Source organism: Rhea americana, unplaced genomic scaffold (assembly GCF_003343005.1).
Source record: "Rhea americana isolate MKP2758 unplaced genomic scaffold, rheAme1 scaffold_82, whole genome shotgun sequence".
In the NCBI taxonomy this organism is placed as follows: domain Eukaryota; kingdom Metazoa; phylum Chordata; class Aves; order Rheiformes; family Rheidae; genus Rhea; species Rhea americana.
In genome coordinates, this window is record NW_028187001.1 from 2,690,776 (window position 1) to 2,710,548 (window position 19,773).

Below are 19,773 nucleotides of genomic sequence, written 5' to 3' on the forward strand. Positions count from 1 at the left end.
CCTCTTTTTCACCTGAAAAAATTGTACTATTTTAGCAGAGTTCAGGTCTGGCCTCTGATTTTTAGCTTTCAGGGCCAGATTTTAGGCCAAGAAATTTTACTATAAACTTCAACATTTTGAGACTGAGTTATGTTAAGTAAACCACGTATTTGAGGTGCTTCACTAGTTTCTGACGTTTTCTTTCTCCATTTATGGTAATACTAACTACTGAGGATTTTATTTTAAGCAAACCCAAAAGTTAACTTTGAGAATTAATAACTCTTCATTTACCTTCCAAAGAAAATTTCAGACCTTTGAATAGTTCTTCCTTTTAGAGCAAACTCTTACTCATGTAATTGTGAGCTGTTCTGTAAAGAGAGTAGTAAATTGGCAGTTAAAGATGATTTATAAAGCAGATTGCCTGTTGAGATTAGCATAGCTGAAAAAATAACAGAAAGAGACATGAAGAATTACCTACAAAAAGGAGCACAGTGGAATATATGCCCATCTATGGCAGCATGAATGCAGCATGCTTCCTATTCAATTTTTTAACTAATATTAAGACATATTAGTTTGCTCACCTCATGCATGTTTGCTTCTTCACCTCATTGTACCTGCATGAAATTGGATGCCTTTCTTCCCCAAGGACAACAAGTGCTAGTGATAGTTAGAGAATTTCTGTTTACATATATGTTCCCAAGTGTCTCAGACCAGAATAGCCAGTGACCCATATTTTATGTTCTAACCGTGCAAAAGGATCAAAATGCTAAAATAATGGAAAAGAGGACATTTTGYCTTTGGTTTCTGCTTGACTGTGAGCACTCCAAATGAGGGCTCTTTTCTGCATCTTTTAAGATTGGAGACTTATTTGCTAGTAAAAGACACTGAGATTCCTGTATAACTGCCTCCAAGAGCTGAGGCTTTATGCAAAATAGCAAGACTTCCAGTTACGTTGTAAGAATAGACAGTGCTGAGTGACTGTACAATCCCATTTCTTCTGATAGTCTGAATTTTTGCTATGCTGTCCATTGTCTGAAAATCTTTGGGAATGCCTAAAATATCCCGGTGTTTCATACCATCGATCAAAATGTTCTGCTCTATTTTTACTCAGCACAGAATCCTTGTGTTGAACTTCCTGCTATAATGCTATATATGTTCACTCTCTTCACATAATGAGCATGTGTTTTGAAGCAGTTCCTTTTCGAGGTCGGTGCTTTTTCAGACAACAGTACTGCAATATGAGTCATAGGAGCTGGTGCCATAAACCAGTCAGGGTAAAACCACTGGCTCATGGGTAAGCAGCAAYTGGAAAATGAGCAGAGTCCTCTGCCCCCTTATTTTCCTCCTCTGGCTGCTAACTATAGTTTCAGGATATTATGGCACGCAGCTTCACTTCTCTCCTCTTTCCTCGTCCGGGTTCACTGGGCCAGAGAAAAGAATTACACTTGAGTGAATCTCTATCTGAAAGTGTGGCCACAGTAGTCCCAAGTTTTATTCGGAAGATAAAATTCATCTTTAGAAATAGAGCGTCTCCACTTTGGAATGGACTTTGGAGCGGAAAAGTCATAGGAAGGGATTGAAAAATTCTAAAGTACAAGGCAGAGTAACTGGGTTAGGACTGTCATTTGGTCTGAGAGATTGGTTCCTCTATAGCGACATAGTCGCTGGGTTAGTAATTTGCGCTGGGGCCRCGGCTTGGGACCTGTTTGCGTCTTTGTCTTTAGGTTGCGTTTTGGGAATGGCACAGAGCCGACTGTGGAGGCGCAGTGGCTCCTCTGGGGCAAGGCTTGGACGATTCTGTTCTCAGTGCCCCTTGCATTACTTTCGGAGCACAACCAAGTTACTTGGAGTGCATATTTTCCTCCAAGCTTCCTGACAAACTAAGGAAGATGAAATTCATAAAAATCACTTAATGAACAATTCAGGAGGTGTTTTGTCTGTRAGTTGTCAGAATCTGTAAAGCTGTCGGTAGTGTTATTCTTCACCATGGCTTTCACCGTGCTGCTGTAAGTGAATAATAYGGGACTGCCATACTGCTGTCATACAGCAGTGCCAAATACAGGGGCCTGATGGAAACGGGAATCCTTCGCAATCCTGTAGTTACTTCTAGCTTTGTGATTTTTATAGAAGAATCTATATCATTGAACATTTGAATAGTTTTTTGGATCTAGCTTTATATTCCAAAAATCCAAACTGGAAAAACTTCCACCAGCCTCTCTGCCTGTAAGTCTTTCCTTTATGCATTCTCTTACTCAGCAACAGCAACTGGTCAAACCAAAGTATCAGAGTAAAGGTACGCTTATCAATAAGGAAGGTAACTGTAGTGATTCCTACCACAGTTATGTGTTTCACATTTGCTTGGAAAAAAATGTCAGCTGGGCATGCAGCAGCTGCTGAATCACCAGTTTATAGCATAGCATTTAAAGCCAGAATTAGAGCCGCAAGATGAGTGTAGCAGACAGCTAAGGGCTGCTACATTACAGCTACTCCAAGGAAGGCTGCTTCTGTTTGTCATCCAGAGCACTTAGAACAGTGGCTGTCTCTTAGGTTTGCCATCCAGCCGCTGGGATAATTTCGTTTTTGTTTTCATGCAACTTAAGGCTAAAAGGACTGTTAAATCACCCCATGTGACTTGCTCTATATTAGTTATTATTAAATGTCATCCAGTCCCCAAGGAACAAGCACAGTAGCRTATCTGACTAATGTGCATCTCCCAGAAGGGTGTCCGGTCTTGCTTTGAAAAGTCRGAGATGGGAGGTCCACTGTTTCCCCTAAGGTGTTTGTGCTGGCAGTTAATGATTCTCATTGTTAAAATCAGTGCCTTATTTCTAACACAAATTTATCTGGCTGCATTGTCCACCTATTTGTTCTTGTTATGTCTTTTCCCTTTACTGTAAAGATCTTCCTTGTACTCAGTGATTTCTCCCTGGAAAAGTACCTATGTGCAGCAATCAAGGAAACGCTGAATGTTGGGRTTAGTTTGTTTGGTTTTTTTAACACACTAGAGAGATTGAAATCTCATCTCTGTTAACTGTAAGCCATTCTTTCTATCTCTGAAATTATTTCTGTGAAACTTCCCTGCACCATTTCCAATTTTCAAACTATATTAGATACTAGAASTGCTTTCAGTTAATGTCTCACCAGAAAGTTAAAATGATCTTTTTACCCCATATCAGTACTTTGCCTCCATAGTTTACAGTATATACTTTTAAGTAACATGCTACTTACCAGCTGAAAATAGTTCAGTTTTAGTTGAGATAATAGGTGGAAATAAAAATTCAGTCTTTGCAACTATTCCACTTTCAAGTCATCTACTCTTGGCAGCACTGCCACACCTGTGCATAACAAACTTTTACTGAAGTTGTTAAGTGGAAATGGACAACAGTAGATTCCCAGACTTCACAGATGATTAATTTGGAACCATGCAGCAAAGGTCAGGAATTTTGATTGAAATCAGTTCTGTCTGACAAACGTCTTTGCAACTCCTAGCTCTCCAGCAAGCAATGGATGAACTGGATCTGTGCTTTTATACCTCATCATCATTTGTATGTTCTCTCAGATACGATTTTAATTTCTTAAAATATCTTGTGTGTGATATTTTGGTTTGAATATTAAATTCTATTTAAAAAAGAAAACATGCATGCCTATCTTTTCCCTAAATAACTATTCACTGGTTTGTGCTAATCGTTTTGTCCTAACACTGAGGTCTTCCTTTCCCATTTATTAAGACTGTTTATACTTTATTTGTTTAGTAATCCTTGAACCAATGAATGCTAAAACATTTAGAATCTTCTTGCTTTAATCAATAATTTGCATTCTTTGGCATAAGATGCTGTTATTACATAAAATTTACAGAATGTCTGAATTAAATCTCTCTTACAATACCTTATTTCATGTTTAGGAAAAGTCCTGAAAATCTTAGCAGTCACTCTGAGCAGCTCAAGGAGAAAGAAAAGCAAGGTTTTTTCAGGGCAATAAAAAAGAAAAAGAAGAAATCTCAAACCGTAAGTATTTCTAAAAGAAAATACATCATTATCAGTTTTGAATCGTCCCATGTTAATATGCTAGATCAGTACAGTGCCTCTATATTATATGTGATCCTACCTGCATATATCTATTTGTTCTTTTAATTTCTGTCTTCACTATATGAAAATCAACTTCTTTCCCTGTTCAGGGTTTATTTATCTTCCTTTTCAAACACTAATTCACCTAGTAGATACATTTCTGTGCATATTTTTTTTTCTTTTAGACACTAGGGAACCAGTTTTTATAAGAGCTTTAAGCGTATGTGGCAAATTCTTTCACAGTATAATGTGATGATATTCTAAGAGTAACAGATAAATTTTTGGGTGTCCTCAAAGCTTGAATAATTTATCAGACACCCATTAGAAGGAGATAAAACTGTTATAAGTGAAAATTCTTTCCAATCTTTTTCATGGCAGTGCCTTGATGATGGTCTCCTTCTTCTTGCCATTTACTGTGGCTGGAAATAAGGATCATGTACCTTAACCATTCTTAATGCTCTGTGGGTTTGGGGGGATAGGAATTGTGGCTTTTGTTACGTGGCCTTTGTGTTTTGTGTATTTTTACATTTTCTTCTAGTTGTCAGGAAGAACTTTTGTTAGAGGATAGCAGTATATTAACTTTTCACAAAATTTTAAAATGAAAATTCACCTGATAACTGAAGAAATCTAAACTTCCTGTCTTCCTGTTCTTGGATTGCAGCTGTGGAAATATTTAAAGTTAGGATTACCTTAAGTCTGTTTTAAAAAATTTTTAAACTGGAGGTATTTTATCTTAAATTATAGCTGGTAAAAGTGTGGTCTTGCAATTTTCAGATAGGCCGTTAGAAGCAGAACTTCTGAACTTTTTAAAAAATTCTTGCTAGTATACTAGCACGTTACTAAATCGCATGTGCAAAGTAGTGTCAGAAATAACCCTTCTTTGTCTTTTTATGTTACCTGTTCTTTTCAGTAGACTTCCTTCTTGTTTCATTTTTCTGCATAGCCTGAGTAGGAAAAGCTAAGAGTTACCCCAAGATTTCATTTTCATATTTTAAGACGGGTTTTTCACTGCAAAGTGACTTTCTTGTTAACAATAATTCCTTATTTGTTACTGGTATTGTGTTAGATGTTCTCTGTGTATGAGTAAGAGGATAAATTTCAGACTTGAGCTGGAATATGAAAATCAAACTATGTTCTATCTCACAGAGCGATCATCATACCCAACAGTAACGTGTGCACCACTTTTCAGAGGAGCTTATTTAATTCCACGTGTTGTAGGTTATGTTTTAAGTACTCAATGTTTTAGAAAAAATAAGTTGCAATACTTTTGTAAGTGAAATTCCAGTTACAGTTTTCAAGGTGCTCAGAATGGAGTAAACCATGCTCACTCTTCCACAGTTGAACTAGCCTCAGAAGCTGTTAATGGTACCACAGGGCAAAGGGATGTAACTAAATTAAAATATATGCTGTCATAAAGTGAGGTGGCATGACTCTGGCTGTCAGTGGAGGGCTGATCTGTTGAAAAGTGGGAGAGAGGAGCAGTTTTCTTTTTTTATTCTATTTGAACTGCATAGAATATATGCGTGAGTGTTTTAACTAGCATACCAAAAAATGTGCCTTGCCTTCCTTCTGGACAGATTTCAGGGCAATGGCTCCTACCTCTTCTTATTTCACAGGTATGGCCTATGAATGAAAGCAGAAAGACTTCTACCTCCAGAATCATGTCCAACTATTTTTTGCAATCCCTCTTTATGCTATTGCGTGGTTGTGTGCAATATATATGAATCTGTGGGCAGCAGTGCACAAAATTCCTGTAAAATACCACCTTTTCGTTGGTCTGTGCCTTTGCTGAAATTATTTTTAATTCACTTTAATGTAAGTAGATTCAAAATAAGTGGAGATTAGATTTTAAGCTTTGTAGGCAGTGGAGCTTAATCTACTGCATGTGAAAGAAGGAGGTTTTTTAAGTAGTTTTACCACTATGTGGGATCAGATGGCATTACATTGAAAATATTCTCCACTGAATATTGGTGCAGCAGCTTGTTTGGATATGCCATCAACATATATAAAGTAAATGACTGTTAAGGCTGCGTGCAACATATGTTTTCATGGCTCACAGTGCAAGTTTTTGTAAAGAATCTTCATCCCAGTTGCCTCCAGTTCCTTTTCTATTACGTTCATCTTCAGGTTCAGCTGTTAGCTCCAATTGTACCACAATGCCAGTCTTCCTCTTCTTTTATCTCTGTATGTAGTTTGCGTGTTAGTTCTATTTGTAGAACAAATAGCTAAGCTTTTTAAAATACTTTACATACAGTCATGGAGTTGATTACGTATGTTCTGATGTGCAGTCCCAAACTGCTACATGATTCTGAACTTGTTCATCCTGATACTTGTACTCGGTTAAAATATGACTATTTGTATTATACAAATGAAGAAAACATCTGTATTTAAACGCTGGTGTTATTTGCCATCAAAATGTCCCTGCAGGGAAAGCACACCTAATACAGTTGGTTCCAGTGATGCATTTTCCAAAACTGTGTTAAATTCACATTGTTCTCGTCTGCTGTGATTCAAACCATTTAGGCATGGTGGTAGAGACTACTTTAAAAGCCTTGCTGATAGTGTATCAACAACCTCCAGCTTGAACTATGTGAAAGAAATATGGACTGGATCGGATTGCATCTTAAAATCTAACACTTTCAAAAAATTCTAAGTGGCAAGTACCTTGAACTGTAACTACCAAAAACATCATTGGTGACAAGACAGACAGACTTATACACAGTCCTTACTCCTGTTTTGTTTTGGTTTTTTTTTTTCGCTCTTAAAGTGAGAGAAAATAAAGTTTTGCATAAGAGGAAATTACATTGGCTAGTTAGAGCTACTTTCTCACAGGAAGATGCATAAAATTCTTGCAATGATGTAATGCTCTTGCATTCTGACTTGCTGACACCAACTGCATCTTTGGATCCCACCAGAGATTGCAAAATCTTTTTTGATTTCTACTTACTTGTCTTGTTTAACAGCAGAATATCTGAGGATAGACTGTACACACCAATGTAAAGTAGAAGTGCCTAGTTCAGACACTGATCTTTGTTCTGTACCGAATGTCTGCTAGTTAAGAAAGTGTCCCTGACAGCATTGAGATGTTCATTAGGATCTTCCAGCACAAACAATAGGGTTTACCTTCTGTTCAGCACCAAATTTGCCTTCAGCAGTAAAAGCTTTTCAAGCTTTCAGCTATCCAAGTTTTTATTCTGAGGCTTCCAATTCTAGACTCCTGGAAGTATGTTGTTATGCCTGCTTTATACCAACACAGAAATTCTTCAGCAAATAAAAAACTAGACCTGAGAATCATGGAAATGCTGAGAAGCATGTAATGGAGTTAGAATTTGTTAAGAAGGTGACAGTATCACATCTGCTAGCTATTATTTACTTTTAATATCCTTTGATAAGTCTCATTTAGCCAGTGATCATCATAAGAATCATAAAGGATATCTTAAATTAATTGAAGATACCTTCTTAATAATGTCATTCTCTCATCTCTGGTAGTCCAGAGTTGGCATCAGTTCTGGATGGTTCCTCCCGTAGAGTTGTTTTGATTAATCATTCTCTCTAGAGTTCTCTGGYGGTAGTTCTTCACAGGATGAGAATCGTTACTGCTCACTACAGGAATTTTTGCAGTATTGTTTTTGCAGAGCTAGTCTTACCCATTCTCCTTTTTCTTACTTAGAGTCTTTCTGTAATGTAGCAAAAGATTTTGAGGATTGTTAAGAGTCTCAGTTCTTTCTGTAACCTGGCAGCAAACATTTTGATATCTGTGAGGGTTGTGTGCAGTGTCAGTCTGCACAGAGGAGCACAAGTTTTGCAGATTTTGGTACATATTCCAAGCTATGGCTCTGAAGAAGCAGTCTCCTCTGGAAAATCCTGTTGCAGGTGAGCACTCCTCTTAGTCATGCTTTGCTTTCCTTTTTGGTTTACTGAGCTTCAAACAGGAAATTCTTCTTATCATGAGATTTCTAAAGAAGCTATGTTAATTAGTGACTCTGTCCTTCCTTAGTTGGATATTCTAAGTGGAATCAAGAAGCTGAGGAAGCTGTCTGAAAACCTTCTCTGTTACTAGTGCTTCCATCATTCTGTTTAGTCGTATAATCATTATATGGTATTATAAAGAGTTTTTTTGGTAGGCAAAATAATGCTAGACACAGCATATGCATCCTGTGCTTGTTTGTACRTGAGAAAAGGAGGAATATTCCCCCTTAAAATTTTAATACTTGATAATTCTGTTGTTGTCTGTACATCCATTGGTATGCCCTTTGTTTGAATTACAGAAATAAAATTAAAACGGCCAGTGCCCTTGCAGTTATAAAAGAAGTTGTTGAAGGCGTATTTTTGTTAGAACTAAAATAATTCATCTTAGAGCCTTAACTCTTTTTAAAAGTTAAAAATGTAATATTTTYATTCCTTTTAGAGGTAGCAATCAACTGTTCATTCTAAAATTGGTTACTGTACATTGCTAGCATATCTTTGATGTTTAATTTATATAAAAATAAGAATTATCATACTACTTTAGATCAAAAAGCACAGGACTTGATCTAAAGCTCAGTAAAATCAACAAGAGCTACCTGTTGTTCTGTTGTTTTCAAAAGGCTTTGAAGTGTACTCTGCATCCCTATGGAGCGTGGATTTAAGAATAGGTACACTGATCTCTTTTTACATTCTTTATATGCACTAAAATCTTTGAATTTATTCCATACACTTCTTTTCATTCAGAACATCAATCAGTATTTTATTTTCTTCAAGCAAATTATAGGATGAATGCCATATATTGTTGGAATTAAAAAAGTACATGATGTATGAATATAGTAAGGACAGATCTCTTGAACTGAAATACTATGCATTTAGTTTTTGTATCTTATATTACAGACAGACTCAACCAACGGGGAGAATCCAAGCATCAAGAAATCCCTCTTTCCTCTTTTTAATTCAAAGAATAATTTAAAGCATAGCTCTTCTTTGAAAAAGCTTCCTGTAGTCACTCTACCCATGGTATTAATTTTTAAGTACAGTAGCACTGTAAAATGCTCCAGTAAACTTGTTTTACTGACTACAGCCGCATGTGTTTTATTTTCACGGGTTCACTTTTCTCTTCATGCCAGTTAAGTACCTGGGCCAGTTCGATAAATTCTAGTACAAGTGGCAGTTCTGTTGGAATAGGTTGTGTTTTTTAAAAAATATTTTTAGTAGTCTGATATACTGAAAATGTAATACACATAATTCCAGGGAGAATGAGATTAAAGGAGGAAAAAAGTTGCAAAGTCACAAAAATTTAAAATTAGACTGTCTCTTTTTGTTTTTTAATCAGGAAAAAATAACCCAGTTTATTTTATAGCTATATTGAAGATACAGTTTATATGCAAGTGGATCCTTTATATTAGAACTGAATTAAATACTGTAATAACAGATTCTCTGAAAAAAAAGTTTTTATCTCATGTTTCTGCTGTGTTTTTGTTTTTCCTGATTGTTCATGATAACTTCGTTTTAATTGCAAGATGTCTTTAAAAATTTTAATTATCCCATTTTTTGCATTAAATGCTTGGAATGAGATAAAACTCTTTATGTATAAAAGCTTAAAATAATCTCTCTACCATAAGTTTTGTTGAAGTTGCTGTTTGTTTTTCATTTTTCATGGAATTTTTCAATTAGTTTGGAATATTTGGGAAGGAGAAGAAAGATGGGGAGAGAAAAAGCTCATTTTCTTGTGATGGCAAAATCAGCCAGACATCAGTTTAGAGATTATTTTGATCTGCTTCGCACAGGAACAAATTTATAGAACTGATCCATGGTCTTAACTGCAGTATGGAATGCTTTTTAAATGAAGATGAGACGCAACAAAAAAATTTTTTTTTTTTGAAGCCTTGTTTAACTGCTCTCTCTTACAGCAAATAACACTAACAGCATGTGAATGCTTTAAGGGCTAAGGGTATAGCAAATCTGCATGATATTCACAGCCACTCATTATTTACTATGGCAAAAAGTACTGAAAGTGCATTACAATTCTGCTACAGTAATGGAATTCACTTGCATTATGTAATTAACTGGGTAAAATGATTTACAGCTATTCTTAAGAATATATTATAAAATCACTAATTAATATTTTGTTGCAGATGCCTAGCAGTGATGGTCAGGATCTTTTGGCATTACAGAAAGCCATTCACACTTCTAATCACCAGAGCAGCAGGCAGAAGGATTGGCATCCTGAGAAGATGACAGAAATCCAGCCTCATGTAAGTGCCATTATCAATTCCCTGTATTCCAAGATCACTGATGTGTCTTGACAGCTTTTTCTCCAGTGAATAGAAAAACTGCATTTGGCATTACTTCCCAGCCTCCCCATTCCTTGCTTATTGAATGTAAAAAGTCATGTGCTTTCCATCCTGCATAATTCTTTGATAATCTAGACATGAATGACAAGGAAAAGAAGAGAGACAATAAGGCCCTGTGACAGTCTTTGAGTCTTCTGATATATTGGTTGTGKTTTTTTATTAGAGGCAAACAAAATCTAAGTGCACATCTCTGGTAGGTGCTGGAGCATTGTATGAAGACCCTCCGGTTTGCGCTGCGGGGAATGGTGCATCCTGTGGGTGCAGTGCTATTATACATGGAAGTGCTGGGRCACAGAAATACTAAGGGCCTTGTAACCACGTTACAGTACAGCTCTGCCTGTGCTGGCACAAACCGCTTTTTGAGCAGGTTAGATTGTTGGAGCATAGCACTGCACTGATGCAGCTTTGTTTTCTCTGGTCCTAAAACCAGCTTTTGGGGATTAGAGTTTGGGAGAGAGCCTGCGTGCCATGCTGTGTTGCCATTACAACACTGAAAACCAAACAAGAGGGTTTGTTACAGCTGCAGTGTTTGAAGAAATACATTGTTCTATGAACTGTGGAATTTAATGAAAGCAGCTCCCTAACAGTTTGTGTTCTTGGGCTCCCCCAGGTCCTTACCCATTTCAATAACCCCGTGTCTCAGTTTTTCTATGATTTTTCTATGACCTACTCACCAGCTAAAGAAGCACGTGCTATGAGGAACCAGAACAGCTTATCACCCAGCTGCTGCCTAACAAAATATCATGAGATATTTTGCAGAGTTACTTAGGTCTCTCTCTATGCCATGCTGATGTTCAGGAAACTTTAAGAAACTTCATGTTTCCAAGATTTGTAAGATATGGCCATAAAATATGGCTGAGGTTCCAAAGTTAACGGCTGCCCATCTCTCAGTACTGCTAATGCAGGTGCCTGTGCCTTCTTTCTCATAGGAAATCAGGCTAAACTAATTGATGGGAACAAATGTTTTTCTGATGTAGCCATTTCCTCTTGAAACATAAAGAGAAGACATTTTTTCAGGTGTGGAGTCATAGCTTGAACTGAAATATTCCAAATGGATGCATATTAAAACTAATAAATTCCCATGAAGTTCAGAATGTTCAGTTTAAGATATGACAGTTTTGCTACAGGAAGCCTGATACAGTATTATAACAAGAGGGCACCAGGTCAAGTGCTTTCCACCATGTCTTTCAGAACCAGCCGTTAAAATCTCTTCGAAAGCTATTACATCTGTCCTCTTCAAATCATTCTGTCCCTGCTGAGCCTCGCTTCCAACCCTTACCAAGTCAGCCAGCCAAAGCTTCTTTTTCTGAAGTGCGAATTCATCCCATGAGTCAAAGCTCCAGCAGTGGAAGCAGCAATGTACGGCAAGAGTCTCAGTCAAAAAGCAGGCCAACACTGCAGATACCTGGCCAGCTGGAACCCAGCTGGCACGTCGCGCCGGTGAACAGGAGCGCAAACGATGGGCCTCCCTACTCCGATCAGCTGCCTTCCAAGAGTGGACAGAATGGGCACACATATAACCGAACAAACCGATCACGAATGCCAAATCTGAATGATTTAAAAGAGACAGCCTTGTAATTGCACTCCAGAAAATAGGCCAGTTCACATGGAGATTGACATGGTGGTTCCAGTGATCGTAAGACTGTATTTTCGGCTTTTTAAAGGTGTGCAATATGTACRTGTGGCGCTATGCTGTTTGGCACCACAGTGAGAGTCAGGGATAAAACAAGTTGAATTATGAATTACCAGTCATCAGAAATGTCATTGGATACCAGGCAGAGTGTGCCATTCAGGGAGAAAATTGTATTACTGTTTTCTCTCGTTTACATTCCAGCTTAATGCACATCTCTGTCTGAAAGCTGGGAGACTTGGTATGTATTGGCACTTATAAGGGTGAAAACATTCATGTCTAGACCTATGCCCTTACTACATTTTTTGCTGCCTAGTTAAAACAGTGGGTTTTATGTGATAGCAGTGTATCCCTGCTAGGGGTTTAAAGTTAAATTGTACTCTTAAATTTGTTTTTTAAACTACCATATTTGATAGGATTTGTAATATTTATTTATGATGACCTAATATCGTACTGTTATAATCATATCTTTTATGTTATAATGTAAAGTTATTTTGAGCTGTTTGAAACATTGTGAAGCAGTGCAACAGCTACAGTAGTTTCTATAAAAAAAACCTAACAGTAACATTTATATATTGCATCAGGAGTATTTTATTCTATATATAAATATATATATAAATGGAAAATAATTGTCTGTTTTTTAAATATACTCATTTAAAAGAAAAGTATTGTTATGACACTATCTGCCATATTTTTATACATTTGTGATATAAAGTGCAGTATTATACTTCTAATAAAAGGAAGTTGAATGTGGATACAAGTGTGACTGTAACAGTATGAATCTTGCTCAGCTATTAGAGCCCAGTAATATAGGCATTATTGGTAACAAACAAAAGACAACATTCAATTYCAAGCTTTATTATGGGCTATTTTGTTGGAAGTATTGGCTAACTGTAAGAGACTGCAGAACTATAGAGTAATCTAAATGTGGTATGTTCTCCCCTAACCGCGTCCTTAGCTTTCCTATTAATATTAATGGGAGTTTTGCATCTGCATCATGAGCACAGAGCCCCAGTACCGATATTTTCCTCAAAGGATATAAAGTGCCCCATGACTACAAACTAAAGCAGGTGCTCTTCCACTTAATAATAGGGGTGAAGACCAAAGAAACATAGCATGAATTGCAAGTGAAATGCCAAACTTTGACACTTACGCATAGCATGCCGCTGCAGATCATGGTGTAAGCTTTTATGTATATGTGTATTTTACATCTTGTTTAACAATCTATTAACTATTAAGATGAACACTGTATTTAAATGTAAAATACTCTTGCACTTTTTATTATATTTCAGGATGTATTTAAAGCTACCAGTCTTATATTTGGATAGTGAGGGAGAAGGTTGCCATGCAGCTTATTTTCTCCTTACATTTTGCTCTCAGAATATTCCAAAGCACAGATCAGTTTCCAGTCTCAGCAAAATAGATCTTGGGTTCTAGTCTCCTGTAGAACATTGTTAAAACTGCCTTTGCACTGGTGAATTTTAAGTGTAGCAAATATACAACCTGATTCCTCTGTTGCTACCAGTAAGATCAATCACGGGTGTGTTGGTAGGAGTCAAAAGATTTATGCCAGTTTAGTGCAATAAGAGGAGAGAGTGGCCTGCAGTGTCAGAACAATACAATCTTTCCTTTTTAAATGCATAGTTCATTTTATATATGATGTTCTCATAAAGTAAATGTACTTGCAAATATGTTGTCTTTTCCAAAAAAAAGAAAAGCTGAATGTAAATCTGATGATTTAGCCATAGATACAGTTAACAGAAGTAGCYAGACAATAAGAGCTGAAGTTCCTACTTTGATAACAATGCAAACCGGACGTGATGATGTTCGGTACCTCTGGAACCATACCAAAGTTCTAAGAACATCGTACAACAAAATTGGCACCACTACTGTAAAAATCTTTGTCCTAAAGTACAACATGAAGTATATCATTTCAGGTTTGTCCAAGGCAAAAAGTAAGTTTAGTATATCTGAAAAACTACAAAGAAAGAATTCTTTATTTGTGAACTGCCTGCAAGAAACRTACATGTGGGTTTTTTTATAGATATATATGATATATTCTGTGTTTATATATCATATATATCACATATAAATAGAGTAGACATGACAAGGTGTTCATCTTTTTAATAATGTCATTTGGCATCCAAGAAAAACGTTGTGATGTTTRCTGCTCATTATTATCACAATATATTTCTTCTGACCTTTTAGAAATCCTTTTTATGTTCATCACAGTTAATCACAACTGGGTTAGTCCTGTTCTCTGCTATGAGCTGGGCTGATGCCGCTGAAATCCCTTACAAAAACATTGTCTTTAGTTCAAGAGTGGGGCTCTAAGCAGTACTACGTGAATGTCTCAAACTGAACATTCAGACTAGACTCTTCTGTACTTTCTGAATATAATTCCTTTGGCCTCTACTAGACTTTTACCTTGTTGGTAAAAGTTCCAAGCTTGGGATAATCGTACCGGGCTGCCTATGGTTGCTCTGATTTCTGACAGGGAAAAATGTTTCCAAAGGATTTTTCTTCAGTACCCGTTGAGTTAAATTAGAGTAATCTCTGGCTGTACTTAGAGCTGTTTAAAATAGCTAGCAAAGTGTCAAAGTTCACCCAAGGAGTGTCCAAGTATTTGGTGGCCCATATTTATAGAAAGTTCTTCCTACTTCAGAATACATTTTCTTCTCAAATTCAAGAAACCATAATAGATTAAAGTTGAGTACTAGATTGTATTGAACATATGTAGTATTTTCTTCCTTCTGTTGGAAAGAACTTCCAGCAGTGCAGCCAGCTGGTACTGGAATAAATTGAGTATTTTTAACCTGGTCTAACTATTTAGAGTATTGCTAATGTAATTTTGCTGMGGCTTCCAAAGGAGTCTTATTACAGTGACTGAGATTTGCTGACTCAAGAAAGGGAAAGGAGAATTACAGAGCAAAGAATTTTGAAAGTGTGAGCTTTCTTCTTCACTAGTTCGTGAGTCTTGTGCTACGTCTTCTAAAGAGTTATTTAGGATAAAACACCTTAGACTGTATTTTATTCTTTGGCAATCTGTTTTGCCTTATTATGGCATCACTAGTGATAGGAACAGAAAAAAAGCCTAAGTTTCAGAAATGAGTTATAGTCATTTTTGCAGAACTCGATCTGCCTGAACTTGTCTATATGTTTTTTCTATTATTGAGCTCTTGTTAACTGAAAAAGGCATCTTTAGCTCCTCTTAATTTAAATTGCATATGTATTTAAGTTGTCCTTTCAAAATGTCATGAAAATGCGTTAGGCTAAAACACCATTTTTCAATAGACCTGACCACAAAGAACAGCTCTTAAAGCTGTTTAATATGTTTTGTTCCATTATCGTACTCCGAGGTTCGTTGCTGCTCTGAGAGCTCACCAGGACAGAGTAGTTGACAGGAAGTCAACCATCCTAGATTCAGCCCAATCCTTCCCATCCCACAGGGCTCAGGACTGATACCAAACTTTGATTTCAGATACCAAGTCAGACCCACTGAGATATAGGGCTTCTGATCCAACCGTACAAATATTCACTCTTTTAGATCACTGTTAARGCAGGCCTCAAACTTCAAGTCTTACAATACACCCTTCAGTCTTCTTTAGGCTTGTCGCCTTTCTCTCTCCTAAACTGACTTGCCTCAGAGAGCAAAGGTAGAGTGAATCTTTAAGAAGTAGAGTCCTGTGATAACCACTTTATTTCTGGCCATTCCTTGACGTTCTAATTGGGTCTCTTGTGGARGATAAATCTTAGTAGTACAGACAGCTACATGACCGGCTTCACTTTGTTTCCTTCAAAAGCCACTGTCCGTATTAGCTGACTAGACGGTCGTGTTCACTCAGAAAAAGCTATGTATTCTAAACGGTTCCGCTCTGCAGACCTTCCCTGTAATAAAGGGAATATTGATTCCATAACTCTGAAAGCACTGTCGTAATCTAAGACAAAACCCAGGCGCTTTCAAGAGGAACCATAAGCTGAAAGTTGTATTCATGTTTCAGTTGTTTGTGGTCTTGAAACTATTGGGAGTGAGACATACATCTAATTAATTCTGTGTATGTTTAACACTGTTAGGGTAGAAGGGGAGAAATATTTGAATCCCAATCAGTCACACKAAGTAGATTAAAAGGATAGCCATATAAAAATACATGAAGTGTGGGGTGGCCATGAGTGTTTTATTTCTGCCATCCCAAACTTAGCACACACAACGCATCTATTAATGAGATTGCACCATAAGCCACCCAGCTGGGCTGTTGTAGTTCCAATGGCAGTAGGCCCACCGTGTGAAATGGGTAAGAATGTCACAGAAGATGCTTGGAAAGGTAGTGTGCCCTATTTAACCGTTTTTCAATAACCTTCAATCAGGACACTATTTAAAAACAGGTGCCTTTCGCCAAGCAGCTCTCCCTAATAGTGTCATGATATTAACCACTCATTAACTGGGGTTTGTAGTGAATGAGGAGAAAAGCCATTTAACTTCTAGCCTTTGTTAAAAAGGGAGCAATTCAAGTAAACCCTTTTAATATAACACAGCTAGGAAGCTTCTAGACGTTGGCTGCTTCTTCAAAGGATCAGACAGCACAGTGCATCCTTAATGAAGGCCTGTACAGATCACATCACTTGGCTCAGATGTTATAAGGAAACTGCAATATCTTTTATTCTGCAATCATGAAGCAAATTTCATTAAGCAAAGCACCAGACAACATTTTGTAGGAGATCTTCTTTTAATCTGAAGAGAAAATGTTTTTGTTGGATAATCTTTTGCTTCAATGGTCTATTTTAATAGTTTTTACTGGARACAGCAGATGTAAATCTGGTGGATGAGATTTGAGCTTACCTGCTCTAAGTTATGCTTTTGTTATTGGGGTATCCTTACATATAGCCAGATTTGGAGCAAAAGGTGTCTTTTTTGACATACTGGCTAAGTGCAAGATGTGTTAGAGGATCACCCCTCTATATTTTGATGCTTTCATTTCACCAAATCAGATCTCAAGCTCCTTTAGAATGTAACTCAAATGCGCAGCCAAGCAAAYGTGACTCAAGACATGGCCCAAGGGTCTGAGTGTGAAATTTATGACTTGGACTAGGAGGTCAGGAATGTGACTCTAGACCTCTCTTGTCACCTCTGCAAGTCGATCTACCTCCTGTCTCTTACAGAATGTGGTCAAGGTTTGGTTTGTTTGTTCTCAGTTTATCACCGATGCCAGATTTTGAAGAGGCATAGAAGAAGATTCTTCCTTTAGGTATTGTTAGCAACCAAGTAATAAAATTTTGATGGGCCTTCATCTGATACACTTCTAAAACCTTCAAGCCATCTCAGCTCTCCTAGAATCCTCTGCTCTCCTTTGCACTGCTTTGCAGTCTTCCCTTGCACTTCCCTCTGTGGGTCTCAAATATTGCAGTTGCCTTGTTCTTTGTTGTTTCTCTAGCGCAGCAGATTATCAGGGAGTTAGAGGCCTTATCTACTACTCCACCCTGTTTGCTGTTTTATTCAAACAGCTATCCTTAGACTTGCTCAGGATTTTCTTCATTTTTATTTATTGTTGCTTTTGGGTGAGATATCTTACCTCGTTGTGCTCCCACTGAAATATATTGCCTACCAGACTTTTTGTTCCACCAAGTCTGTGTTTTCACAGGACATTGTTTCTGTGAATCCGTTCTGAGAATTGCAAGGCGGCATCTTAAATGTACAGGCATAGAAATGCTATGTCAAATAACTGCTTTTGTAGAGCTTTCCATCAGCAAAGTTAAAGCATGTCGATAGCACAAGATAGAAGACTCTTGACATGTAAATCCCAAGGCAGAGCTTCTAACTGTTTAGTACACAAGGCAAAGCTTGAAGCGTAGGTCAGATTCAGATAACTGCCTACACTTTTCCCTTTTTTTTTCTTATCTTCTTTTGCTAGTGCACATCTTAGACTCATACGACTGAAGAATATGTCTCATCAAAGGAGTAACATCTATATATTTGGTTTATATGGAATAATAAGCTAAAATCTTCCATGAAACTGTAATTTTACTGGAAATCCTATGCAGGCATTTTGAAATCTGGTAAATCTGTTGGAGAAACCTTTCAGGACTGCTTAGATCTCCACTGTGAAATATTGAATTCTGAATTATGTCATTTGGGAGAAGGAAGGAAGAACYGGGTTTGGAAAAATGTGATCTTTTTTCACCATCTGCCAGTACAGACTGTTCCAAAAATAACAGACTGTGGAGGTAGTTTTCAAAACTTCTACATTTGTGGATAAGATTCCCCGATTTTGTTAACAGCTGTTAGAAAGTCTGAAGCGCACAAACTTTTAAATCTACCATGCTTTCTGTTGTGGAAGGGATGTGATGTGATGTTAATCTTTTTAATCCTGGAATACAAATTGATTTTAAAATGTGTTGAATATTTAAAGATGACTTCATGCAAGTTAATAAACCATTTGTAAAGTGATTGTATACAATCCTTTGTATCATGTTGTTGGTACATCTTACCAAATTTTTTTGGGGCATGTATTCCATTCTTAACTTCTGTACAATTTCTATTGTTGCTGTAAATATTCTAAAAGAGAAAAAAAAATCCTGTGGTAACCTTAACTATCAGCATGGAAATGGTTCATTTTTACTGAGCACAATGTATTTTTGAATGGGCCTTCCAAAATATGTCTTTAATAAAATGCAGGTTTTGCACTAGAAAACTGGCTTTTTTTCGTGGCTAATGTTGTTCCTCTCACATTTTCTCCAAAGCACCTTCTGGTATATTAGCATGGATCAGTTGAGCAGGATGGATCAGAACTGTAACAGACTTCCCCTGACCTGCAGGTGTAACAGACTTCCTGGTTCGAGAAGTTGGGTTGTATCCGTCCACAGGAGCATAGACAAAACAGCTGTGAGGCGCTTGGCTGGCCACCCTTTCTATGGCTTCTGTGCAAAAGGCCTTCTGCTTTTTTTCACCTCTTCCATTCAGGGCAGAAAATTCTGCTGACCTGTTTTCTGGACACTGTCAACCCACCAATCCACTCCTCAATTTCTACCCAGGAAATTAAAAGGCTGTTGAAGTTCCCAACCCTTTGCTGCAGAAAGGAATCAAAAATTTAAATAGCGTTTTGGGATTTCCTCATTTCTGTACATAAGATGAGACTCTTCTAGATATATGTTCAGATGTCAGTGATGATACTGTTTGGAGAGGGTCCTCTTGATTGTGGCTTGTCATGACATTTTTTGTGTATGTGCAGCTTAAAAAAAATCTGTTGTCTCTGAGAGTCCCTCATTTTTCAAGGTTATTTGTAAACAGACTGGGGAGTGGGGACCACCTTTCCTTGCTCCCCTTTCTTTCCATTTCCTCTCCAGCAGCCCAGCAGACCTGCTGGCAGCCCAGCAGCCTCCTCCCACCCCATGCTGCACTGCAGAGCTGCCTGGGGCTTTCGCTGCGCTACCCCTCACCTCGCACACCACTGGCCTGAGCTAAGGGCTTGAGCACCCACCAGGACAAGCCGTCCAGCATTTCAAACCTCCTGTATGATCAYCCCCAGCCAGAAATGTGTTTGAGCTGTCTAGATATCCTGAGACATGGTTTTACAGCATCTCTTACTCTCTTACCAACCTCATTGTAGTAACGCCAGTCTTTTTCCAGCCCTTTTCYGTGCTCCTCACAGGGCTCCAGGAAATGGAGTTGCCTCCTCTTTGAAGAAGGCTACAGACACAGCACAGTTACCCCCTGTGCAGTCAGCCTTGGGAGGGGGAGCAAAGTGGGTGCGGAGATTTCTCGCTGCAGCAGCCGTACGTACGC

The 19,773-nt window shown here is 37.7% G+C and overlaps 1 protein-coding gene across 6 annotated transcripts in view; it reads left to right on the forward strand.

The window, feature by feature from the left end:
* Nucleotides 1–18,668, forward strand: part of CDKL5 (cyclin dependent kinase like 5) — a 119,873-nt gene extending 101,205 nt beyond the window's left edge. For 3 of the 6 annotated variants that reach the window (XM_085323176.1, XM_085323175.1, XM_085323177.1), the window contains 4 exons: nt 3,881–3,983; nt 8,907–9,029; nt 10,148–10,267; nt 11,558–18,668. In XM_085323176.1, coding sequence (XP_085179302.1) covers nt 3,881–3,983; nt 8,907–9,029; nt 10,148–10,267; nt 11,558–11,944 — 733 coding nt within the window. In that variant the 3' untranslated portion in view covers nt 11,945–18,668. Of the gene's footprint in view, nt 1–3,880; nt 3,984–7,713; nt 8,254–8,906; nt 9,030–10,147; nt 10,268–11,557 lie in introns of those variants that run through there. The other 3 variants (XR_014898015.1, XM_085323178.1, XM_085323180.1) reach the window with 3 other exon arrangements.
* Nucleotides 18,669–19,773: the final 1,105 nt, after the last annotated feature.